The 25801-nt window shown below is 48.3% G+C and overlaps 2 protein-coding genes and 1 pseudogene across 3 annotated transcripts; 2 read left to right on the forward strand and 1 right to left on the reverse strand.

The window, feature by feature from the left end:
* Nucleotides 1–13426: 13426 nt before the first annotated feature.
* On the reverse strand, nucleotides 13427–14155 carry LOC123157226 (uncharacterized; annotated as a pseudogene).
* Nucleotides 14156–14308: 153 nt separating this feature from the next.
* On the forward strand, nucleotides 14309–15698 carry LOC123163693 (zinc finger protein ZAT12-like). 2 transcript variants are annotated; one of them, XM_044581057.1, is made up of 2 exons: nucleotides 14309–14441; nucleotides 14778–15698. In XM_044581057.1, exon 2 carries the CDS (start codon nucleotides 14811–14813, stop codon nucleotides 15384–15386), a length of 576 nt encoding a protein of 191 aa, XP_044436992.1. In that variant the 5' UTR covers nucleotides 14309–14441; nucleotides 14778–14810; the 3' UTR covers nucleotides 15387–15698. The 2 variants fall into 2 exon arrangements, with proteins under 2 accessions (XP_044436992.1, XP_044436984.1); XM_044581049.1 differs by having other exon boundaries at nucleotides 14314–14441; nucleotides 14763–15698.
* Nucleotides 15699–23217: 7519 nt separating this feature from the next.
* On the forward strand, nucleotides 23218–23790 carry LOC123163705 (zinc finger protein ZAT12-like). The gene has a single exon (XM_044581062.1). It carries the CDS (start codon nucleotides 23218–23220, stop codon nucleotides 23788–23790), a length of 573 nt encoding a protein of 190 aa, XP_044436997.1.
* Nucleotides 23791–25801: the final 2011 nt, after the last annotated feature.

A 25801-nucleotide genomic window follows, 5' to 3' on the forward strand; every position in this document is an offset into this window, starting at 1 on the left:
TCGGAGAGAAGCTGGTACTCCGAAGACACATTTCAACAGGTTTAGCTTGATTTGAAAACGGCGCGAATTATCAAAGGTCTCCTTGAGATCCTCCAGAAGGGTGCCACGCTTCTCTGTCTTCACCACAATATTTTCTAAATAGACGTGGGCATTTCTGCCGAGCTGCTTGAGGAGACACTTCTGCATGCAACGCTGAAACATGGCGCCGGCATTTCTCAAGCCGAACATCATGGAAGGCTCCGAATGGTGTGATGAAGGCGGTCTTCAGCCGATCGGCCATGCTCAGCTTGATCTGGTGGTAGCCGGAGTAGGCGTCCAAGAAAGACAACAGCTCGCATCCGGCTATGGAATCAATCACTTGGTCTATCTGAGGCAAGGCAAACAGATCCATGGGGTAGGCTTTGTTGAGGCTAGTTTATTCGATACACATTCGCCACTTGTTGTTCTACTTCAGCACGAGGGCTGGGTTGGCAAGCCAGTCCTGGTAGAATACTTCCACGATGAAGCCGGCTGCCAGAAGCCGGGCGATCTCTTCACCAACAATCCTTCTATTCTTTTCTGACAGGCGGCGGAGGGATTGCTTGAACGGCTTCGCATCCGGCCTCACATGTAGCTTGTTCTCGGACAAATCCGTCGGAACACCCGGCATGTCCTTGGGGGACCATGCAAAGATGTCCCGATTCTCACGGAGGAAATCGACAAGCTCGCTTTCCTATTTGCTATCGAGGTTTGACCCTACGACAGCAAACCTTTCCGAGTGCGTCGGATCCAAGGCAATCTTCTTGGTCTCTTTGGCTGGCTGGAAGGAGCCCTAAGCCTCCATGTCCTTGGGGTCGGATGGTATGTCCGGCTGCTTGCTGGCCATGGCCACCGCCCGATCAAGGAGACGCTTCTCTTCGGCAATGACGAGGGACTCGGCCAGCTGACTGCTGGCAGCGGCGCACGCGACTGCCTTCTGGTAGTCGCCAGCAATGGTGACGATGCCCTTGGGACCCGGCATTTTCATCTTGAGGTAGGGGTAATGCGGCACTGCCATGAACTTGGCGAGTGCGAGCTGGCCCAAGTGCACATGGTAGGGGCTGTCCAGGTCAACCACCTCGAACCAGATTGGCTCGCGACGGAAATGATCCTTGTCGCCAAACAGGACGTCTATCTTGATCTTGCCGATCGAAGAGCAGGAAAGTCCGGGTACAATGCCGTGGAAGACAGTCCGACTGGGCAGGAGCTACTTCTCCTTGATGCCCAACTTCTCCATGGTGTCGTGACAGAGGATATTGATGCTGCTACCGCCGTCTGTCAGGATCCGGGAGAAGCGGCAAGATCACCTCTCTGTCGAGAAGGTGGAGTCCAGCACCTTGGCATAGGAACCCGGCGATGCCATCACGGTCGGATGGTCAGCGCGGCTCCAGCTGATGGGCCTCTCGAACCAGTGCATGAACTCAGGGACCTCTGAGGCAACAACATTCACCTCGCGGTGCTGCTGTCGTCGGTTGTGCTTCGGCCATGCTGGTGAATACGATGTAGGTGCCATGCTCTTCAGGGAACTCATCTTGGACTGCACCGACTGGTCGGACCACCGGCTGTTGAGGAGGCGGAGCCGGCGGACCTGTTGGTGGCGGCGGCAGGCCCTCGCCCATGGTGATTCGGGTGAGCAGTGGCATTTCCGAGTGGTGTGGTTGGACGGAATCGCCCCGTTGTGGAACTTGCAGGGAGCGTGAAGGGTCTGCTCAAAGGAGAAGGTGGGCAACTAAGCAGGCTTGCCGCCCTTCTTGCGCTTGGGGCCGGGTTGTCCGTCCGGCTGCTGATCATTGACTGTAGCCGCTTGCCGGCTGCTGGGCTTTGCGCTTGTTGTCATTCGGCTGCTGGCGCCGGTTGGAGTCACCAGCCGGCATGTGAGGGGCCGGCGGGAGCATCTTCCCGGATGCGTCCACCCGGATCTTTGACTTCATGGAGGAGTCGGCGGTGGCATACTTGTCGGCCACGACCAGGAGCTCGTCCAGCGTGGCCGGCTCGTCGCACAAGAGCTTGTGCTTGAGCAAAGTGCCTTCTCTGCACCCGGCGGTGAAGTACTCGATGGCCTGCACGAGGCTTGGGTGGCCGCTTGTAGGTGCTGGTGAAGTTGCGGATGAAGACATCGGCAAAGTCCGGCCAGCGGTTGACGTTGCACGGCCTGAGGCTGTTCAGCCATGTTCGGGCCGTGCCCCGGAGCATGAGCGGAACATACTTCACGACAACAAGCTTGTTGCCGTTTGCGATGCTGACGGCCGTGCAGTAGTCGACCAACCAGTCCTCCGGCTTCATGGAGCCGTTGTACTTGGGAGTATCTCGAGGTAGCGAGAACCCTCTGGCGAAGGGCTCGTCGCGAATGCGGGGGCCGAAGCAGGCCGGGCCGATGGCATCTTCTTCTTCTACCGCCAGGGATCGAGCAAGCCGGTCGATCTGGTGGCGGGCGTCATTTTCTCCGACTCCTTCATGGGGACCCAGCCGGCCTCCGAGAGTCGGATGATCAATCCTGCAAGGGGGAAGCGGACGATCGTCCCGCCGTTCTTCTGCTCGTGGGCGGCCGTCTTGGTCGCGCACAATCGTGATGTGCGTGTGCCGCCTGTGGCTAGCAGCCGGCTCTTGGTCTCGCCGACCACGAGCGCCACCTGTCGGGGACCGGGAAGTCGCCCCATGCTCACGACGGGGGGGGGGGGTGGTTCTCGTCTTGCTCGCTGGGTTCCACCACGCGGCGGCCAGCTTCCTGCGGCGCGGTAGCCGCGTCGAGGAGCTGCTCGAGGCGCTCCATGTGGATGCGATGCTCGTCGCCCTCCAGGTGGTTGAGTTCGTCTGCCTCCGCCTGGTCAGCGTGCAGGTTCTCCAAGGGGTGGCGTAGACTGGGCGTCCAGCTCCCAGCATGCTGGCGATGGCCGTGCCGCATTGCCGAACCGTGCCCACTCAGCTAGGCTCGCCAGCAGCCGGAGGGTCGCCCACTTCGCGGTCGATCTCGCGCTAGTAGGCTTCAGTGAGGCGCCTCATGGCCGCCAACTTGTTGGCGCTGTCAAGGAGCAAGACACGAAATGACTCCAAGGTCGCTCCATCGGCGTTCGCTACCACGGCCGTGGACAAGCCCCGCATTGCCGCCTGCAGCGGGTCCTGGCCAGCCCCGTCAGAGGCTCCATCATGGCTAGTGACCAGCACCTCCGTGATGGTGCTAGCGCTGGCGTTGCTGACCGCGGGAGGGAGCGGGTCGTCGATGATCAGCATGTTGCCAGGGAAAGCGTCGGTGAACGCCGCGTCAGAGTCGATGAGCATCTTGACGGGCGGGTCATTGGAGCCGACGGACTCCAGGTCGGAGGCAGGCTCGTTGGTGATGCAGAGCTTGCCGAGGAGGTCGACGAGGCAGCTCTCAGAGCTGGCCGCTCCCGCGTCGGGCGCGGGCTCGTCGGAGAGGCGGATCCCTCCGATGAGATCAACGAGGCAACTTGCGCGCAAGCGACTTCCACATCGTGAAGCGCGTCGACGCAAAGGCCATCAGGCGTGCCGGGCTGGCTGCGCTCGCCAGGAAGGAAAAGGGTTCCCGTCCAGAACATGTTTTCAGATGACGGTGCATTTAGCCCCACGGTGGGAGCCAAATGTCGGGGATATCTAGCGACATATGCCAGGGGGTGGCTTATCATGGATGGGGACAGGAGTACGTCGTCGGGTCCTAGAAGCGGGAGTGAGCAACATCTCGAACGCCTACGAGTCTTACCCAGGTTCGGGGCTCTCCGTGGAGATAACACCCCTAGTCCTACTCTGCGGGGTCTCCGCATGATGACTATCGTCAATAGTGTAGCTACAAGAGTGCTCCTTGAGCTGTTTCGGCTAGAGGAGGAAGAAGGGCAAGGCTAGCTCTATCTCCTCTCTCTATGTGTGTGTAGGTTGCCTAGGGTTCTGAACCCTTTGCATGGGTGAACGTGGGAGGTTTATCTAGGCCTACCCCCAGGGTACAATGGTAATCCGGCCGGGTGTAGGACCCGACCGTCAATGTCCCTGGGCGCCGGCTGCTGGGGCCCGTCGCTGGGTGGGTCCCGCCGGCTGCCATGAACTCGGCCGACTGGTATGGCCCGCCACCTGCGGGCCATGCTGACTACTTTATACTGTAGGCCCGCCCTCGATGATGGAGGCTTTGTCGGGGGGCGCATGGCTACAGTCGTGCCGCCTGGCGGGCGCTCACTGTAGCCACGCTCCGTCTCATCAGATTAATGATGCGCAGACTCCGGGGGGAGGGAGGGCCGCCTGCTAAGAGTCGGGTCACCCTCGATGACGCCTGCTCGGGTTCTGCCGTCTTCTAGTGGCTCGCGAACAGGTAGGGCCCGCCGCCTGCGGTTCGTCCCGACCGCCCATCGTGGGAGCATGGCTCCTGCTGACGTAGGAGGCGACGTGGTTTGTGTGGCAACAGTGCTGCGCCGGGCGAGGGATGTCCGCTTGGTACACCCGCACTGTGGCCACGTTCGCCCTGGATTTGGGGGTGGCAGGTAGCACTATAGCCACGCCCCGTCTCGTCGTCGTAAATAGGTGCAAGATTTGAGAGGGCGAGGGGCCGCCTGTTGGATGCCGGCCCCCTGAAGCCACCTGCTGGGGGGCGCGCTGTCTTCTAACAGCCGGCCCCTCGACCAGCCGGCCCAAGGAGTCGGCCGTTCATCCGGAAGGTGTGAGGGGTGCAGCTAGCCCTGATGTCTTGAAATACTATAGGGAGCCGATGAGGCTACCCATGGTCAATCCCTCCGACAGTGAGGATTTCTTTGATACATACTCACCAGTAGCTAGGATGACTACAATTCGGGAGTTGATTGCACTTGCAGCTTCACATAAATTCCTTATCCATCAAATGGATGTGAAGAAATCTTTCCTAAATGGAGAGCTCAATGAGGAAATTTATATGCAGCAACCTGATGGTTTTGTAGCAACCGGGCAAGAGAGCATGACGTGTAGATTAAAGAAATCACTCTATGGCCTCAAGCAAGCGCCAAAGTAGTGGCATGAAAAATTTGACAAAACTCTCACTTTGGCAGGCTTTGTGGTTAATTAAGGAGACAAATGTGTGTACTATAAATATGGTGGGGGTAAGGATGTAATCTTATGCTTATACGTTGATCGCATATTAATTTTTGGGACAAATATGAATGTTATATATGATGTTAAATCCTTCTTCTCTCAAAACTTTGATATGAAAGATTTGGGAGAGGCAGGTGTTATTTCAAACATAAACCTCAAATGAATGAGAATGGGATTACATTAAGCCAGTCTCATTATGTGGAGAAAATCTTGAGTCGGTTTGGTTTTGAGGACTCCAGAACATCTCCAACTCGGCCCAAGTCTAAAGCTTCGAAAGAACAAAGGACAAGGGGTCGAGCAGCTAAAATACTCTCAAATAGTTGGTTCTCTCATGTACCTTGCTTGTGCAACTAGAAATACTCTCAAATAGTTAGCAAACTAAGCCGGTTTAATTCAAATCCGGAAATGATCACTGGACTGCGGTAGAACGAGTAATGAGGTATTTGAGAGGAACCACAACGTATGGGCTGCACTATACAGGGTACCCTGATGTACCAGAAGGGTATAGTGATGCTAATTGGATCTCAGATGCAGATGAGATCAAAGCCACTAGTGGATATATATTTACTTGTGGAGGTGTTGCAATCTCTTGGAGGTCTCGCAAGCAGACTATCTTGACGAGGTCTACTGTGGAGGCTGAACTTGTAGCACTTGACTCAGCCATTGTTGAGGCAGAGTGGCTGCGTGAACTCTTGAGTGATCTGCCAATGGTTTAAAAACCAATTCCAACCATCCTTCTGAACTGCGATAACCAAACCGTGATCACTAAGGTTAAAAGTTCGAAGGATAACCTGAAGTCATCAAGACATGTGAAACGGCGCATCAAATTCGTCAGGAATTTGAGACGTAAAGGAGTGACCGCCGTTGATTATATTAACACTACTAAAAACCTAGCGGATCCCTTTACAAAGGGACTATCACGTTTAGTGATAGATGGAGCATCAAGGGAAATGGGCTTGAGACCCACCTGAGTTGCACAACTACAGAAACCCGGCCTATGTGATCGGAGATCCTGTGAATTAGGAAAAGGGGAAAACAAGTTGTTGGAGCAACATGAGAGATGACATGTGTATCTTCCATTTCCCGCAGAGATGAGTACTCTAAGTACTGCATGGGAGGCTGACTTTTGTCTTAATATGTTCTAAGGCCGAAACACTTCGGAAAGATACTGTCATGCAGGGTATTCTTGAAAGAACACACCTATGTGAGCTTAGCTGTGAGGTCGCAATACATGAGATTTGGGTGATCTCTAATGAGCTCATTAAAGGACTAGGGAGCACGACCGTAACGCTCCAAACCTTAGGCGTGGATCAAGGCGGCCTAGTATCAGTGATGCCTTCGAGTTAATCTCTTCTACACAAGACTGGCAATTCAAGGCACTGTCCATTGCCTAGTTGTAAGATGAGTGGATCATGGAGTGCTAGGTATAGTTCAACTCGAGACAGGTCTATACTTTAAAACTAGTATATAAAAGCCAGATGAGAACAAATTGCAGACCTTGACTTCTTGGTGGGGACTGTTGGAATTAATGGGCCATCTACTCAGATTGAGCCCAAATTAATTTCAGAATTGGAGAGAAGTCTAGGGGGTGGACAGCCATGTGGGAGTTTAGTCCCACATTGCTAAGGGAGCAAGAGTTTGACCTGCATATAAGGGGGCCTTTCATGGTTCTCTTGATTAGGATGACTAAAGATGCAAAGTGTACACCACACACGCGCCCGTGCTCGCTCGCATTTCACATTTATTTGCGTTTAATTACGCGTGACTTGTGACTTTGGGCGAGCGCGACCGTGGATAAAATGCATTTTTTGTTATTTTCATCACGCAGTTTTTACTCTTATCCACCCGCGTCTGTCTCACGCACGAACCGAGGATAGACTCGCACGTTTACGTGCAATTACAGGTTCGTTCATGATGGAGATATCCCGGGGGCAGATCCTAGGATATAGGCAGATCGTGCTGCGTGGGGATTATCCATCCAAGTCTATAAGAGGGAGACATCCTTCTCGACAGAGACACTCGAGCAAAACACAACCCTAAACCATTTTCATCTGCGCCGCCGCCGTCGACCTTCGCCAATCCTCTCCCTGCCGTGCAGCAGGGCGAGGAGAGCAGTAGTCTCCGGACTTTCCCCGGCATCGGCGACCTGCACGGGTAGCCGGGCGATAAAGTTTCTAGGCAGTGCTTCCGCACGGCTGCTCCATCTTCCTCCACTACGTCCGTCTGCACTGCGATCTCTTCATCATCAACTCTCCGTCGACATGTCCGTCTGCACTGTGATCTCTTCATCATCAACTCTCCATCGACATCTCCCTCTGCACTGCGATCTTTTCATCAACCCCGCTGTAAGAAATCCTTTGAGATCGGTCATATTTTATGTGATCTTGTTGTGGGACTTCAGTCCATGTCGTTTTCATTTACTCTGTTAGATTTCATCTACGTGATTGCATGTATAAATCTGTTAGATCTGTCCTTGTCATCAGTATCACATAAATTCGGAATTATATTAATTGTAGTACATGCTATATTTCCAACAGCTACTTGGGACGGTCTTGAGGCATTTCTTGCATGAGCTCATTATTCATGAAGCAGGCACCACATATATATAGTTGCCTTTCTAGATTGTGATGTTGGTCTCTAGTCATTGTTAACTTTGCGTGGAAGGCTGCGATGAATGCCTTGCCAACTTGGCAAAAGAAGCACATTAGGGGATTGGAGATAGATGATATATGCCTGATTTGTGCCATGGAGGCCGAGGATAATTTCCACCCCCTTTGTCGCGGTACTTATGCTCGTGAGTTGTGAGCAACTATGTCGGATGTCTGGAACCTCCCTGATCTTGCCTCCATTCGGAACAACGGGAAATTGTTGCACCATAAACCTGCACCCCCCATGGAAGCTTCTATAAGGTTTTTGGTAAGCTACTTAGACCCGTTGGTAGGCATGAAGATCAATCTCACCCCTGATAAGATTAAAGGGAAGTCGCTAGTGACATATGATACAGTCTTGAAAACACAACATGTGATAAAGGATGCTGTTCCCCCTCTCGTGTGGTGTCCGCCAACGCTATGATGGGTGAAACTGAATACTGATGGTTCATTTGCAGAGGATGGCACAACTGGAGCTGGAATGGTGCTGCGAGATGATAGAGGTCGCATTATGTACTCAGCATGTAGACAACTCTTCTCCCGCCAGGAAGCACCTGAAGCTGATCTTTGTGCTTGCATGAAAGGACTGTCTTTTGCCATTCAGAGGAGTGACTTACCAATTATAATTGAAATGGACTCTGTTGTCGCACTCAAGCTGATTCAAGCTTCGAATCTTGATAGATAGATTTATTCTTCTATAGTTAAAGAGATTAGGCACCTTAATTATGATTGTTCATGATTCTTGTGTTACTCATGTAAATCACAATGAAAATAAGGTTGGCGATATCTTAGCTAAATTTGCTACATTAGATGGCAGAACGATGACCTGGATTGGTTCTGGTCCGATAGATTCTTTAGAGCTAGCAAAAGCTGACTGTATGGACTGTGGGATTTGAGTAATGCAAGAGTTTTCCCGCATTTTTTACAGGGAAATCTTGTATGCAGTAGACACATTTTGTATCTTCCATTTACCCTTGTCAAATTATGAGTGCTTCATCTTTTGTGGAAAATTTTGCCTGTGTTATGAAGCAGTTATATTCGATTGTTACTCAATCTGGATGCTGACGTGTGAATTGCTTCATTAACTCAAATGGAGAACCAAACAGAAATATAAGAATGTGAGATCTTACAAAGCAATAGGATGTCAACATAAATGTGATTGCTACTACTGGATGCTGACTGAATCAATCACTACTGTCCACTTGATTTGTGTGTGTGATATGACATGTATGTATATGTAGGTGCATTGCACTAACTATACATGATACTCCAACTTGATGCAGTGCCGTCTGCATCACACCGGCAGCGACCTATGTGGCGAGGGCGACAAGAGCCTTAGAAAAACCAGGCAGAAGCAAAGTGCTCTCTCTCCCTCTCCCAGGCAGGGAGGGAGGCTCTAACTGTGTGAGTTCCAGCCCTGAACGCAGCAACCCGCTGCTGCTCTTTTCTCTGACAGTGACTGAACTCTTTCTCGAAAAGCAAGTTTCAGTTTGTCACTCATGACAGCAACAGCTTGTTCATGACAATGATTTGTGTTGTTTGTCAAATTTCGATTGCCTTCTTAATCCATTGGCGGGGCAAAAGAATAGTTTTTGCCCTGGATTATTACTTGGGTAGACGGTTTCGGTTAACCCGTGGGGTTATCGACGCCTCGTAAACATTGCACGTAATTCCACTTTGCTGTAATGAGGTGAGATGGACCCTAAGCCGCCATAAAGAAAAAAGAAGGATCATGATCCTTTCCTGGAGAGCGTATTTGGGGTGCCAAGAACATATCGGGTGCGTATTTGGGGTGCACTATTTACATGTGTTCAAAAATTCCGAAAAAAATCATGGATGTAGAAAATACATATTTCTGCAAACATTACAAGATTTCAAATCTCAATTTAAAACATAGCTCGAGAAAAAAAAGAGGAAAATCTTGTGTGAATACTAGCTAATCCCAATCACGCAGTGATTTTGTCCTATTTTTCCTTGTTAGCACTGGATTCGTTCCGTTTTTCATGCTATGTTATGTTTCAAATTTTATGCCATGATAGATGTATGTTTAGGTTCAGCTGTGGTAGTGGATAAACAGAAAGGAAGAAAATATGGCGGGGGACAAATTTCTTGTGATTGTGAGAAAATAGACCTCTGAGCTAAGTGGGCTTACATAACGGAAAAGATGTAACAAATAGAAATAGGCATAGTATAGGAAATCTGTAAAATCTCAGATATTAGTTATTAATCTTAGCTATTAGCTAGTTCGAATGACTTGAATTTATTTTGGAAGTTCCGAACACTACAAAGATCAGAGGCACTGTGTTCACAAACACACCCCAAAAAATATATTTGGAACTGAATTCTGAACAGTACAGCAGAAACCCATATTTTGAGTTTAAATTTGATTGCTGAAACTATTCGGTACAAACAAAAGGGTTACCGCTCATAATTAACTGGTATTTTCTTGTAACCGGTTATGGAATCCTTGCTTACGGCTGATTCTACTAAAAAAAGTCATGCATCTCTGTTATCCTCTGTGCTGTGCTAATCAGATATTTCTCTTTCAACGGATAAAACAATTGCACTGATGCTTAGCTGCATCACAGCACTACTAGCCCCAACTATACAACTCACAGTTGCTTTAAAACTCCCACACTTGTTATTTTATTTTATTTTATTTGGTGCAGAGTAGAACTGCACCACAGAAATGAAGTGGATAGAACGTGGCAAGCTAACTGAATCAACAAAATAGTATCTTAGGGTTCTGAACAGGGCACTACTGCCTAGCCTATAGCAGGTCATTGTTTTCTGATTTGCCAGTCCAGTTCAAAATTTCAAGATTTGGAGAAAATCAATGAGAACTATAGCTGTCCTGACCCCTCAAATCTTATTCTTCAGAAAATTAGGAGTGTGCTGGCTCTTAAGTAGCAAGGGGTTGCATTACTGGTGCTAATTCTGCCCCCCATGGATCATCAAGGAATATGCCGCCCCTTCGCGACCCTAAACCGCAATCTCAAGCGGTGACGCACGCCTAATATCATATTGTGTACTGGCTAACCTTTTGAATCAGTCAGCAGTATCTAAAGTAGTGCCCCTTCCCTGGAAGATTCTTATGCATTCGGTGGTCAGCACACTGCTTACTCAAAAAAGTAGATGCAGAAAACTGGAACCGCTCGATGCCTCGATCGCTCTTACCGCCTTTTTAGTATTTTTTTTATTCACAAATGATGGTTGACATTGCTTCTCCAATTTATGTTTTATTGATGTATGTTGTGTCCGGCATGCTTCACCAAGTGAAAAAACAATTACCGCAAAGATACCAAACATTTGCTTTGATTCCGCGGTACCAAGAAATCAGATATAACCAGCATAGCAAGCAAGTCAACACAAGCAATTCAGAGCATTGGGCGCTAAAGCTGTGTGCCAGTTAAACAATCCGCAGAGGTTTGACATGATGATACAGGAGTTTGAGAATCTCAGATGTTGCTGAATCTTGAGGCAAACCAAGAAGCAAACTTCTACTTTTGACCATTTTATGCGGCAAATAGCGGGTCTGTTCTTGTTGTTTATGCTGAGAGGGAAGCAAGGTTGTATCTTTGCTCAATTATGCGGGGAACGGCAGACGCAGCGCAAGCTTCAAGATCAGATTCAGACTTGGGAGGGACACAGAAGTAACTTATGTTAACATGTTATGTGCTGTCAGGGTGATTATTATTACTAACCCAATGGGCTTAAGTTGCCGAGAGGAATAGAACTCCAGCCTCGAAACGCCAATCATCGGCAAGGTCTAGATAATAGCTCTACCTGTATAGCAAACAGCAAATTGGCCATTTCTGTTTCTCGGGCAAATGTGTGCTCAGCAAGTTATCTGAGTCTTCTATATCAACTGGACAGTTGGTGAGCAGAGAATAATTGCTCCTTTTATAATACCGGCTTGAGCGTATCGTTGACACCGAGGGATCATGTTGCTTGAGGGTGTACAAAGGACTATCTTGCCAACTGGCCTTTGCGAATTCTTTTGCATTGCATCCAACATTATGAGACGCAGCGAACAGATTCGAAAAAATGTGCGTTGTCATCTGTGTACTACTAGCAGTGCTACTACTAATATGAAGAATCTGAAGTACTGAGAAGCAGTGATGGATTTCCCAAAGACTCTTTAATTTAGCCTTAAGTACTAATTACTGTCGGTAGAGGTTTAGACATCACATAACCAAGAGTTCTGATGAGATCCATAGCATAGAATCTACATTTAGTAAATTACCTTTCTTATCTCTTAAATGTGAAAAGAGGCAAGATTCCATTTGATCCCCATCAAACACTCCCACTGTGGAACAAACCGAGACGCCACAAACTCTAAGTCCTGAAGTAGCAACAGAAGGCACTATTTAACTCAAGTTGCAAATTATAAAACTAGAAAGTAGAGGATGCACAACTAAGCCAAGCTACTTTCCTGCTGACATCAAGCAGCAATTATTGATCAGTTCAGTCCAATCAGCTAGTGCGGTGTGGACGCAAGCAACCCCGAGAACCAATCATCGTCGATAACCGCTAATTTTAACATGAAGAGTTGGATTTGTTTAATGTCCAGTCTCAGATGCCACTACTTGATGGTACCTTAGCCTGGCTACTTTTGACTGGAAGAGCCATCTGTGACACTATACCAGTGTTGCAAGTAAGTGCGAAAGGTATTAGATGCCCTCACAATTTTTTTAAGGAAAACAAGAAGAGATCTGGTTTCATGTGGCATTTGGAGCAGGCATGAGATATTCGATAAGATCATCATTAAGAAGGCGATCTTTATCGATCATCGTTGTGATACTATTTTAATTGTCATTCCAGGTTTCCCTACTAATCAGCCTAGTTAGTCATCACCAAAACTGATGGGACTGACACAAGTAAACTCCGCAGGATTCAGTGGGCCACAATTTATCCCAAGAAAAGAAAAATGGGATCTTCGTTGACACAAAGTACCATGCCGTCATAATCTACACACACACACAAAAAAGAATAAGTGTAGACACAAAGTACCATGTCATAATCTCATCATCTCAGTTCTCAACTGATCCTTTTTTGCTTTCTGATATGCAGTGCACTTGTTGATAACTTGATATCCTTCCTACCACATTTCAAAGATTCTGCTCTTGAATTTTTTTTCTCGAGAAAACGCAAAGGAGTTTGCGTTTCATTGCATTGAACAGGAAGACATCGGGGGTACAACCTCCAGGAAGGAGGGACACACACACACACGACCGTCCTCGCCAAGCGACTACAACTAGGTAAGGATGTGCCCTCAACTACAACACACAACGACATTAGGCCTCGCCCAGCCACTCCAGCGAGGCGCCGAGACTCGGAGCAACAGGCAGCATCACCGCCATTGCTAGACACCACCAGGGACGATTGCAGCTCCAGGACTGCCCAGACCAACGTACCACACACCCATGTGCCTAGGAGTCGGCGGGTGAAAGGCAGGGCCCGATAGGAACTGGCGCAACATTCGTTGGGGGAGCGCTGACGCTGGCATACGTTGCGACCTGCTCCCTGTGCAGCCGTCGACGCCAGAGCGATGCATCACCAGCCACCATCTGCTGCATCAAACTCCACATGCAGCCAAAGCAGCGCCATCAAGAGGGTAACGGCGTTGAGACGCCGCCGCTGCCCGGTCTGGGAGGCCGGACCTAGGATTTCTCCCGGTGCTCTAGGAGGAGGTCCGGTTAGGGTCGTGCCAACGCCTCCAAGGAGGTGACGGCACCCTCGGGTGTCGCCGTTGACAGCGCAGGCCATCGCCGCGCGGGGATTTCGCCCCGACCCATGAGCAAGGACCTCAGATGCAGATTCAGACTGGACATGGCAAAGAACGCCGGAGAAGACAGACACACATGGAGGAGGGAAGCCTAAGAACGTCGACAGTCGCAGAAGTGGGCACCGGCCAGCGCAGCGCCAGCAGGCCGGCCACCGCCGGGAGCGCGTCCAGCAGGCGACAGCAGTCACCTGCATCGTGCCGCCGCTGCGCCGGCCCGCAGCCTCCGCCACCAGGGTCCGCCGGGGCACAGCATCGCAGCAACCGTCAGGGTTGTCGCGCGTGTGCTCACCAACCCAACGGCGACCACTGGCGGCGGCCGGGAAGGGTGGAAGGAAGGACAAGGGTGGTTGACGCGGGCTAGGGCGGGCAGGGGCAGAGTGGTTGACGCAGGCTAGGGCGGGCCCGCGCGGCCCAGATCTGGGCGCCTGCAGCTCTGCCGCTCGCTGCAGCGGCCAGCCGTCGCCAGGCAGCTTCACCGCGCGCGCGCGCCGCGCCATCTCGACCTCCACTGCGCGCAGACCGCCGTCCGCCGCGCCATCGCACGCTCCCGCCGCTCCAGCGCGCCCAACACCTGCGCGCGAGCACGCGAACAAGGGCCCCGCCGCCGCCGTGCACCGACGTGAGCTTCGCCTGCCGGCATCCTCCGGCGGCGGCGAGGGGAGGGAGGGGAGGGAGGGGGCTTGGGTGGCGGCTAGGGTTTCGCCACCTGAGTCGCCCCTGGGAGCGACGCGGGGGCTTGGGGGGGGGGGGGGGGGGGGTACCGCTCTTGAAAATTTTCAGCCTCTCCAAAACCAGACAGGTCTCTAGAGGAGGAAACTGTTGACCTTGAGAATATATAAAGGCCCTAATGAGTCATGTGCACAGGTCAAACCTGAATAAGCCCATCTGGTTGATCTGAACTGAACTACTGAAGCGGCCGTGCACAGGTACGTGCATCATCATGCTACATATATTTTCTGTTAATCCAAGGGATGCACTGAGCTCGTGACGCGTCGCGTGTGGCTCTAGAGCGGCTCGATCTCGAACCACTTGCATGGTTGCATCTAAGCAGCGGCGTCGAGGAGATACTCGACGCCGCCGTTGCTTCCCTCTTCATCTATCTCTAGGGCCAAGTTGTGCATTTCTTTAACCGGAGAAACATATACTAGATTAAGTGTCACTACTGCCTAGCTACTACTGGGTGATTTGTTTATAGTGCAAATGGCCTATAAATACAAGTGCGGCTTGATGCGTTTCTTCTTCATCAGCTTCTTCATCTTCAGAGTTTTAGAGATCAAGCAGTTGGGTTCAGAGGAATGACGAAAAGATTTGCTTTCGAGGAGAAGGAGATGGCGCGCATGCTTCTGCTCGTTTCGCGCGAGCAGGCGATGCCCATGCCGATGCCGGTGGCGGTGCACGGTGACCGCGCCCCGGAGCGGGTGTTCGTCTGCAAGACGTGCGACCGTGTGTTCCCGTCGTTCCAGGCTCTGGGCGGGCACCGGGCCAGCCACAAGAAGCCGCGGCTGGACGACGGCGGCGACCTCAAGCCTAAGCTGCACGGATGCTCCGTCTGCGGGCTGGAGTTCGCCATCGGCCAGGCGCTCGGTGGCCACATGCGGCGTCACCGTGCCATGGCCGTGGGCGGAGGCGGAGGCGGTGGCGTCATGGCCATGACGCCACCGACAGCAGTGATCAAGAAGCACAGCGAAAGCGGCGACGACGCTGTTGTCGGCATGAAGCGCGGGCTGTGGTTCGACTTGAACCATCCACCTTGCGACGAGTACGGAGCCGGCAGTGAGAGCGACGACGAGTGCGGCCACGACGCAGCTGCTGCTGGGTACACTTTCCACCAGTTCCTGGATACCGGCACCATGGCGGTTGGCTGCGTCTAGCAACACGATCTCTCCCACTCCGTTGCCGGGTTTTTGCCGGATAGTACAATATTTTCCTGTGTGTACTTTGGCAGTAACTTCTCTTTTTTTTTTTACCCCTTTTCTTTTCCTTTTTCATGCATGGATAAATCCATACTTTGTAGCAGTAGATGAGTGCCCAGTGAAAGGCGTCCCACGGCACATAAATCATTTCTTTGAGATGATTAATTTTGTGCCTAATTTGGTGGCTTTGGAGGCTCACCAGAGCTATTTCCCTCAGGTTTTCCGGTTATTATTTGTCCGGTTATTATTGAGAAAGAAACCTTTGGTCAAGTGGCTCAAGATGTAATTATCCAACTGTAGTAAAGTATATATAGAGCTTGTGATTTATCAATTGGTGCCCCATGTCATCTTCCCTCTTTTAGTAGGTGTTCATTATTACCTACAGAATGATATTTTTAAATTGTCTACTTTGAACCATTAATTATTGTTCGGTCCAAATTGAGCCGTGAACTATGCAACTGTCGACCACATTAAACCCAGAAAATTCTAAAACCATTTAACATGAACTCAGACCTAGTATTGAAGAGTGGCTTGCATTTGAGGCATTTCAGAAAGGCAAAATATTCCATATATTTGGGAAACACTATAACTTGATAGTCTGCACAAATTCGTCCAAAAAAATGACTATTTATGTCATGTGAAGCAATCAGGAGAATTTCATTATCTATTGTGTTTAGTTGTGTGTTTACATGGAACACAAATGATCATACTAGTTGCTTGATTTTTCATGTTTTACGTTTTAGCATTAATTCTATATGCCCTAAATTCCTTTCCACTTTTAGGATCTCTTCTAGTTAATTAGTTGTTTTTTCATGATGATTTAGTGTGCTTTGGTAGTAACTTGTTTCAATCTTTTTTCGTGCACGATAAATCCATATTTTGTAGCACTAGATGGGTGCCTAATGGGAGGCATGACATAGCACATAAATCATCTCTTTTTGATAATTAATTTTGTGCTTAATTTGGTGGTTTTGGAGGTTCACCAGAGCTATTTACCTCAGGTTTTCCAGTTATTATTTGTCCGGTTATTATTGATGAAAAATACTTTTGGTCAAGTGGCTCAATATTATCTTGCCTCTGTTAGTATGTGCTCAGTATTACCAAACTAATTTGTTTTTTTATAAATTTCCACTTTGAATATAAATTGTCATGTGGTCCAAAACGTCAAATGAACCATGAGCTCTGAACTATCCACAGTAAAAAATAAAAATTCTAAAGCTGTTTAAAATCAACTAAAGCATGGTTATGAAAAGTGGCTTGTGGTTTATCAGTTGCCTCTTTTAGTATGGTGTTGATGATTACGAAAAAGATTTGAATAAACTTCCACTATGAACCATAAACTATTGTGTGGTCCATATTCGAGAACTATATATAACACTATCAACAATAACCCCTGTGATACTAAAAAAAATTAACAGGAACTCAAACCTGATTTGGAACAGTTGATTGTATTTGTGGCCTTCTAAAAAGGGTGGTAGGTTCCATACGTTAAAAAAATGGTATGACACGATAATCTGCAAAAATTCATTAAAAAATTATAAATATTATGTCATCTAAAAAAATCAAGAAAAGTTTTTTATCTTGTGTGTTTCCATGGGAAAAAATCATGTTAGTTGTTTGGTTTTCCAAGTTTCCATATTTAGCATTAATTATGTATATCCTAAATATCTTTGGATTTTTAGGAATATTTTTGGAAGAAGTTACACGTAAGGATTTGCAAGAAAATGAATTAAAAACATGAAACATGACAAATCTAAGAATTGGGAGCATGCATAAAGTCATCCAAAAAATATGAAAATTCATATTCTACATACAATAAAAGGAATCTATATCTCTTGTTGTTTCTGCACATGACATAAATGGTCATATTTTTTAGATAAACTACTACTCACAATTCCTAGATCTCGTGGCATTTGTTAAATTTATGAATTGTTTTCACATTTTTCGAATACCCCAAAATGCCAAAATACTATCCAAACAAAGTTATGTTGGAACGGAACAATTTTTAGAAAGTTTAGGGTAATATGTATTGTTTCGTAGTTTAGGTTCAAGTTGGACCTAGCACCATAGTTTGAGTTTCAGGATAAACTTCTTGAACTTTGAAATGCATATCAAAACGGAAATTTGGTGCACTATCAAGGCTAGCTAGCTGGTACTGTATTATTTAAACAAAATATATATTAAGCTGTTTTTGATGATGAGAACATTGCCTAGGTGTTCTTTTTCCTTCTTTTAACAAGTTATCTTGATGTAGCGCCCATTAGCTATTATTCTATATGAATTGCTTGTTATAGTAGCAAGGATATCTTAACTTGCCAGCTGTTGTTACAAGCCGAATTCTCCACATAATTATACATGTAGATATTCTAGTACATATGATTACAATTTGACGTAGGGCACCGACCGAGGCGGGTGGGAGGCGACGGGGGTGACCACCTCCTCGGAGGCCACCAGCAGCAGACGAGTCGGGGAAGCAAGCGCCGGAGGGATCATACGGGCACCAGACCCCGCCTGAGGAGAGGGCGGGTCCGGGGCCGGCGGATCCGGGGTCGGCGCGTCGTCAACCGGGGCTGGGGAGGGAGCCGGGGGGGAGGCGGGAGGCGGCGGCGCATCTGCCCCAGGGGGGTCCATCGGGGGGGATCCGGGGGGAGGCACCGACGTCGGCGAAGTCCTCCATGAAGTTCGATCCAAGCACCACCGCGCAGTGTTCCTTAAGCTCGACTTTCACAAGGCCTACGACACGGTCCACTGGCCCTTCCTTCGGGAAGTATTGCTTCGGAAGGGCTTCGACGACCGCTGGGTGACACGGGTTATGCAACTCGTCACCTGCGGCCGGACAGCGGTCAACATTAACGGCAAGATCGGGCCTTACTTCCCCACCTTATGTGGGGTTCGCCAGGGTGACCCGTTCTCCCCGTTCCTCTTTAACATGGTTGTCGATGCCCTTGCGGTCATCCTTGATAAGGCCAAAGCCTGCGGCCATATCCGAGGCGTTGTCCCCCACCTTGTGGACGAAGGAGAGGTCTCCCTCCTCCAATATGCGGACGACACCATTGTCATGGTGGAGGGCTCCGCGTCCGACATCGCCAACCTGAAGTTCCTCCTCCTGTGTTTCCAACAGATGTCGGGACTCACCATCAACTTCGACAAGAGCGAAGTGATGGTCCTCGGCTACCCCCCGGACGAAGCTTTGTCCATTGCGGACCGGCTTAACTGCCGCCTGGGCACCTTCCCCACCACCTACTTAGGGGTGCCCATTAGTGACTCCAGACTCACCGTCGCGGATCTTCGCCCGACGGTGACTAGGATGTAGCACAGGGTCGAACCCTGGAGGGGACGCTGGCTGTCGAAGGCTGCCAGGGTGATCCTAATCAACTCCTCGCTGGCTAGCCTTCTCTGGTTTCTCATGAGCTTCTACAGCCTGCATGAGACCCTCCATCAGGAGGTGGCCAGATACCAGTCGAGGTTCTTCTGGGCTGGCGAGGGCGACAAGCAGAAGTACCATATGGTGAGCTGGCCCGACATCTGCAAACCCAAAGACCAGGGGGCCTTGGGATCCTGTCCTCCCGACGCATGAACATTGCCCTCCTGACCCGATGGCTGTGGCGTATTGCCAATGGGGAGGGAGGCCTCTGGCTCTCCATCATCCGTAATAAGTACCTCCGTGGCCAACCTCTTGCCTTTTGCCAACGTACGGGTGGTTCCCAGTTCTGGCAGTCCGTGATCCAGCTTCTGCCCGTACTACGCATCGGCACATCCATCTCAGTTGGCTCTGGAGCCTCGACCTTGTTTTCGTTCGACCGCTGGCTTGGGGACGCCCCCCTGGCGGCGCGTTTCCCAGAACTTTTTGCCATTGCGGCTGACCCTCGGGTCTCTGTCGAGACGGCCCTTATTGACTTAGGGCGTCTCGCCTTCCGGCGCCCCTTTGGCCCCCTTGAGGTGGCCGCCTGGGACTCCCTCCTCCAAGACATCGCACCTATGCCGATGGACGTGGCGGAGGACCGGGATGTTCTGTCCTGGCGCCTCGAGCCCTCTGGACGTTTCTCCACGAAGTCCCTGTACGGCATCATTGCTCCCTCGACGGCCCCAGAACCTTTTAGCCTAATCTGGGACATACGTCTCCCGCTGAAGATCAGGATCTTCCTGTGGCAATGGATCCGTGGACGCCTCCCCTCTGGGGTTGAGGTCCTCAAGCGTAATGGCCCGGGTGATGGGATGTGCCCCATTTGTGGCACGATTGAGGATGCTAACCACATCTTTTTCTCGTGCCACTCTGCCCAGTTCCTTTGGGCCTGCTTCCGCGAAACGGTTGGCGGACAGTGGTGTAATACCAACTTTCCCGACCTGCTTGCCGAGCTTAACGCCTGCCCTGCTCGCTACCGCCATATTAGATGGTTGTGCATTGGGGTTCTCGCCTGGACGCTTTGGAACATTCGAAATAAGCTTGTTATTCAGAAGGTGCCCCTCCGTCGTGCGACTGACGCAATCTTCAAATTGTGTGGTTACCTACAGCTTTGGCGGCCTCTTAGCCGCCCCTAGGACCGAGTGGCTCCCCCGATCTTCGCTCGATGGCGCTCCGCGTGGCTCCCCCGCTGCCGCCTCCTCCACCTGAGCCTGACTAGACCGCCTGGCGGTTATGTGGTTTGTGGCGTGTGTGTTTTGGGTTTAGGGCTTGTTGTGCTGTGCCCTCAGCATTGACCCTTTCGTGTACTATTTGTTCCTATGGACCTCCGTATGTGTGTGCGTGTGTGTGTGTTGGACCTTGTTGGATGCTTGTTGTGCGGTTGGCTTTATAATATAAAGCAGGGCGAAAGCCTTTTTCGGTAATATATGGATAGTTCCACAATGACACATGGCTTATGCATGTCTTGTCTCAAGAATAAAGTTATGTTGAATAATGTGAATGAGAGTTAATACATAGTTCAAAACATATTAATGGTTAGATAATTTGGCTAAATCTTCATGAATTAATTATCATTAATAGTTATGTAGGATTAGTATATGTGGTGGAAGGATATATATTTGACCTTAGGCCATTTCTTTACACCATTTTACGGAGACAATATTCAGTGATGACACCAGTTTAAAGAAATAAATGATTCGCTAGTTTTTTCTTATCGTGGATATTAGTTGAGCAAAATTTTTTTAAATGTGCTATGGTATACATATATAGTTGAGACCTGGTCTCTAAAAAAATAATACTTTCTGACTTTATTCTATTTATTTTGGCAGATAACTCACATTTTGTCTCCATATTAGTCAGGAATGGACACGTTGTGGGATATGAAGAATTGATATTCCATGAAACAGTGTTTGACAGATTCCTAAAAATAATTCGATACCGGGTGAGTGTAGTAGTTATCCTACCCTTCTCCCGTCGCTAGGTAATTGCATGTACTAGTAAAGAAAGCTGTTATTCCCCTTAATCATGTAATGCTTGATGAGGTTGTCATGAGCACACAAATGTTGACAAATGCAAAGCATCCCTAAATATTTCTAACACAAGAATTGATGCCTTGGTGACTCCACCACCAAGGAGAAGCGCGTAGAACTGTTACTTACTATACTAAAGCGATCGAATCTTGAGGCCTGAATTTTCCTAGCTAGTTTAGTTTAGTCCATAGTACGTAGTGCTTCTCATGTGTGCATGCAAATAAGTATACCTTCTTGCTCAAGGTTAAACAAGTGTTAGTCAAGAAGCAAATTTGCATTGCAACTCTCCTTGCGGCTTTATATATATGATTAATAATGGTGGTGTACATACGTATGCAGAAAACTGAAGCTGTTCAAGCATGCTCCAGGTGATTAATAAACTGCTGGCTGCTAACGTCGAAGGGAGCTAGATCAGGCTCAACTCAGCTGCAGGTTTGGCTTGAGATGGGTATGGTCCAGAGGCTCACACATCACACATGCTACCAATTACCAAACCAGTGCAAAGCTGCATGCTGCATGATGCATGAACTGTCTAACAGACTAAGTGACGTCGATGCCATGCAAAGATGGTGGCTAATAAAGCCCTACCTGTACCTTAAAAGAAACCTTGTTCATGGGAAATAGAACTCTGGAAACTTTCTCGGCATGCCAGAGTAATTTCGTGTAGAAAGCCCCGTTTTGACGAAGATTACACTGGTGTTGTTCACGGTTAAATGCACTAGAGCAATCCTGTGACCAGATTGTATAAATGGAGCAAAGGTTTCATGGAACTACTCAGGGAGCAGTGCTTATGGCGTGTGCCGTAGTTACGTATATTTTGTTCTCGCCAGGTTGAGAAGGCGTAAATATTGTCTAGAAAGTGGAGTGTATCCCAACCAAGTCCATCCAAAACCAAATTAATTTTGGTTCACCATGGATATGAAGAGTCATTTCAGAATGGAAACTCAGATAATACATTTCAGAATGGAAAGTGGATAGGAAAACTCAGATACTTGAAGGGACAAATTCTGAATTTGCAGTGAAAGAGTCTTCACCAGGAATAAAAACTGACGTAGAATTTCTTTTACGGAAATGCTCTCTTGTAGAAGTTAATTTTGAGCACAGACAACTTCTGGAAAGCGCATAAAATTAGGTTAAGATGTGCAGCTTGGTACGGGCCAGATAATACATATAGATCCGGCTAGGTATTACTACTACTCCGATGGTTATTTAACAGTAGTTTTAATTAAGGTGGCTTTTCGGCTGGATGAAGCCACAAACTGGAAGAGGCCTTTTCTTCGTACTGCCAGCCAGCATTGTTGGTTACTGAGTGAGTGCACAAGCTACGTATCAGATTCAAGATACTGTTTCATGTGGCTACTTGGGACAGCGATGAGGCGTTTCATGAATGAGCTCATCATTCATCAAGCAGCAACTAATTATTCATGAAGCATAATTGTCTTTCCAGATTGCGATGTTGGTCTAGTCATTCATGAGTCACGGCCAAACTCATGGACCTAACACAAGTAAGCTCTGCAGGATCTATTCATGGGGAGCAGATGAGCCTGGGCTCAAACGCAATTACCGTGCAACGTACTCCCTCCGTTCCGAATTACTTGTCGCACGTATGGATGTATCTAGATGTATTTTAGTTCTAAATACATCCATTTCAGCGACGAGTAATTTGGGACGGAGGGAGTACTACTTAGGTAGCTTGGTGGGCCCACCAAGTTCCAGGAAAAGTGCATGGCAATCCTCACTAACACAAAGTATAATCCCATTTTAATTAGTTTCCAGTAGTATCATCTTCCATTTTGTGAAATGAAGTTTGATTGTTGTTGTGCCAGGCTTCACTGAATCTTGGCAAGAATCTGCAAGTGGTGTCTATCCAAATTCATATTGGATACTGAATTTGTTTTCTCAGTTTCTCTGGAACGGGACATGTTTCTAGAAGAGGGAACAGTTGACCCAGAATCTAATTGGCCGCCTGCATCATGCATCATCATCATCATGCACGATCGTCTGCTACTGCTAGCTGCTGCATATTTATCCATTAGCTAGCCCAAGAGAAAAGAAGAGGTGCATCATAGTTCAATACTTCCATGGCGCCGCGTTACGTGCACTTGCAGAAGGCGGCAGATGCTTCTTGGTCTTGTTGTAGGGGTAGCTTGTGCTGTTTGTTTAATCAGAAACTCATGCAGAGATGGTTAGAGTCACTGCTGCCTTGCTACTGGCTGGTTACTTTATGGCTTAGTTCCTTGTCTATAAATTCAGATGCAGTCCGATGCCTTCTTCTTCATCCATTTGTCCATCTCTGCTTCTTCTTCTTCATCCATTTGTCCATCTGTGCTGCTTCTTTTTCATCCAGTGAGGTGCAATGATGAAGAGATTTGCGTTCGAGGAGAGGGAGATGGCGCGCGTGCTGCTGCTCGTATCACGGGAGCAGGCGATGCCGATGCCCGCGCGCGGCGACCGCGCTCCAGAGCGCGCGTTCGTGTGCAAGACGTGCGACCGCGTGTTCCCGTCGTTCCAGGCGCTGGGCGGGCACCGTGCCAGCCACAAGAAGCCACGTCTGGATGGCGACGGCGATTTCAAGCCCAAGATGCACGGCTGCTCCATCTGCGGCCTTGAGTTCGCCGTTGGCCAGGCGCTCGGCGGCCACATGAGGCGTCACCGTGCCATGGTTGCTGGAGGCCATGGCGTCACGGCGGTGCGGCCGGCGATAACGACCAACAACCCTAATGACAATAGCAACGCCGTTGTGGTTGTTGGCAGCGCAGGCGGCATCAAGCGCGGGCTGTGGCTCGACCTGAACCAACCGCCGTGTGACGATCTGTGTGGCAGCGACGTCGATCACGGCGAGTGCGGCCATGACGCCGCAACCGCTGGGTACACGTTCCACCAGTTCTTGGATGCCGGCACCATGGCGGTGGACTGCGTCGGCTACTAGCGCTCCTCTCCCTCTATTCCCGGGTTTTTGCCGGACAGCAATTAATATCTGTGTGTGTACTTACTACTACTTTAGGTTCTCTTTTCTCTCTTTTTTTCTTCCTGGATTGGATGAAGACATTAATCCATATTTTGTAGTAGTAGTTTTTTTAAGGTGATTTTGTAATAGTAGCTTTTTTAGGGGTATTTTGTAGTAGTAGATGTGCCTAATGGAAGGGCATGACGCACATAGATCATTTCCTTTTGAGATGACAGTGTGCTCAATTTGGTGGCTTGGAGGCCCACCAAAACTAATTACCTTGGGTTTTGCTGTTATTATTGATGAAAAAAACCTTTGGTCAAGTGGCCCAATGTAATTATTTTATCATTGTAAAATACACACGAAGCTTATGGTTTTTTCAATTTGGTGCAAGTGAGGATGATATGTTTTCTCCTTCTTTTTTTGACGTGCAAACCAGCAGCACTGCCAATTTTCATCAAGATAGAAAAACAAAAAACAGAGTGGCTAGTTTGTAAGGGAAACTAGGCCGAAAACCTACATCGTATGATGATCAAGGGACAACCATGCCAAAGAAAAACCCGACCACGCGATTGATTAAGGGACAATCGTGTAAAATCCCCACAACCATGACGATATCGGCCAACTCGAACTCCACCACAAATATGATTACAATCCGGAGATGTGTGGGCGAGCTCTTCGAATACACCTTCAAGAAGGGCTTTCGCCGAGAGCCACTCACACCAGCCCCACCAGACCCCGGGAAAAGTTCGGCCACACCAATAACCACCACGACAACTATCGAACCAACAAGCCACGATCTAGTGGAGAGAAGGAACCCTTCGGCGGCAGCTCCAAGAGAATCGTCGCCGGTATCCTTCCGTCCCAATTGAACCAAGGCTTTCTCCTAGAGCCCTAAGCCCCTCCAGCTGCCCTAGGCAAGCACTCCAACCATTTCCAGCAGAGAGGAAGCTGAAGCGAACCTGAACCGACAGTAGCACACCATGACCGTCGTAATAAAACAAGCTGATGCTTTTGTCTTCTAGTATATTCTTATTCTCTCACAACAATCACTAACGGAATAACACTAAAAGTTGAGTATCCACTATACTCGGCTAATTTTAGAAAAAGATCAATTTTAACCCTAAATCATTTTATTGCTGAACATGAACATTAAACTAGAGCTCTCTTGACATTAAGCACTGGAATCTCTGATAGCAGCTAACATGAGCTCAACCCTTGTTTAAAACTGCTTTGCATTTGAGGTCTTCCGAATTAGGTGGAAATTTCCATTTATATAGGAAATTATATGAACTGGTTAAGAAACCATCAAAAAAAATATTACCATATACTGTTATGGAAAAATGACAAGAAAAATTCATTATCTCTAATACGTTTGCATGGAACACAAATAATCATACTTGGTTGATTTTTTTGACCTTCTCATTTCATAGATTCTCTACATATTAAAGATAATATAGATTCCCCATATTTAGGAAGACAAACCACCCTGCAAACCATAACCTAGTTATTTAGGGTGGGTTCACACCTTAAATATTTCAGAAAGTTGAACAATAAAAAAGCAAATACATCAGATGCTACATATTGGGTGCCTATAAAAACTCATCCATTAATATGACAAGTAGTCTTCTGCATAGTAATCCTGTAGCATTCATAAATTTATACCGCTTTCCATTTTTTCACAACAAACCCAATGTAATTACTTAACTAGAGTGCAGTTTATATAGAGCTTATGGTTTTTAACTTGGTGCATGTAATGTTGCATCATTTATTATATTTTTATATTCTTCCAAAAATATCAGTTTGAAATAAATATTAAATCTGGTTGGTGCTCCGTTTTTAAAACATAAAAAACGGTTCAAAGTTGCTTGGGTCCTTTTTACTCCCACTAGTGAGCTGAAGAAATATGCAAAAGCTGATTGCATGTTTAGATTTTTTTTACTGCAGACAATCGAAGAAATATTATTTTGAAATATATATTAAATCTATTTGG

The sequence above is a fragment of the Triticum aestivum genome, chromosome 1D (genome assembly GCF_018294505.1).
Source record: "Triticum aestivum cultivar Chinese Spring chromosome 1D, IWGSC CS RefSeq v2.1, whole genome shotgun sequence".
NCBI lineage: Eukaryota > Viridiplantae > Streptophyta > Magnoliopsida > Poales > Poaceae > Triticum > Triticum aestivum.

What these genes read in the sequence shown, in the direction of transcription:
- LOC123163693 (XM_044581057.1), top strand. Translation starts at nt 14,811, where the DNA reads ATGACGAAAAGATTTGCTTTCGAGGAGAAGGAGATGGCGCGCATGCTT.
- LOC123163705 (XM_044581062.1), top strand. Translation starts at nt 23,218, where the DNA reads ATGATGAAGAGATTTGCGTTCGAGGAGAGGGAGATGGCGCGCGTGCTG.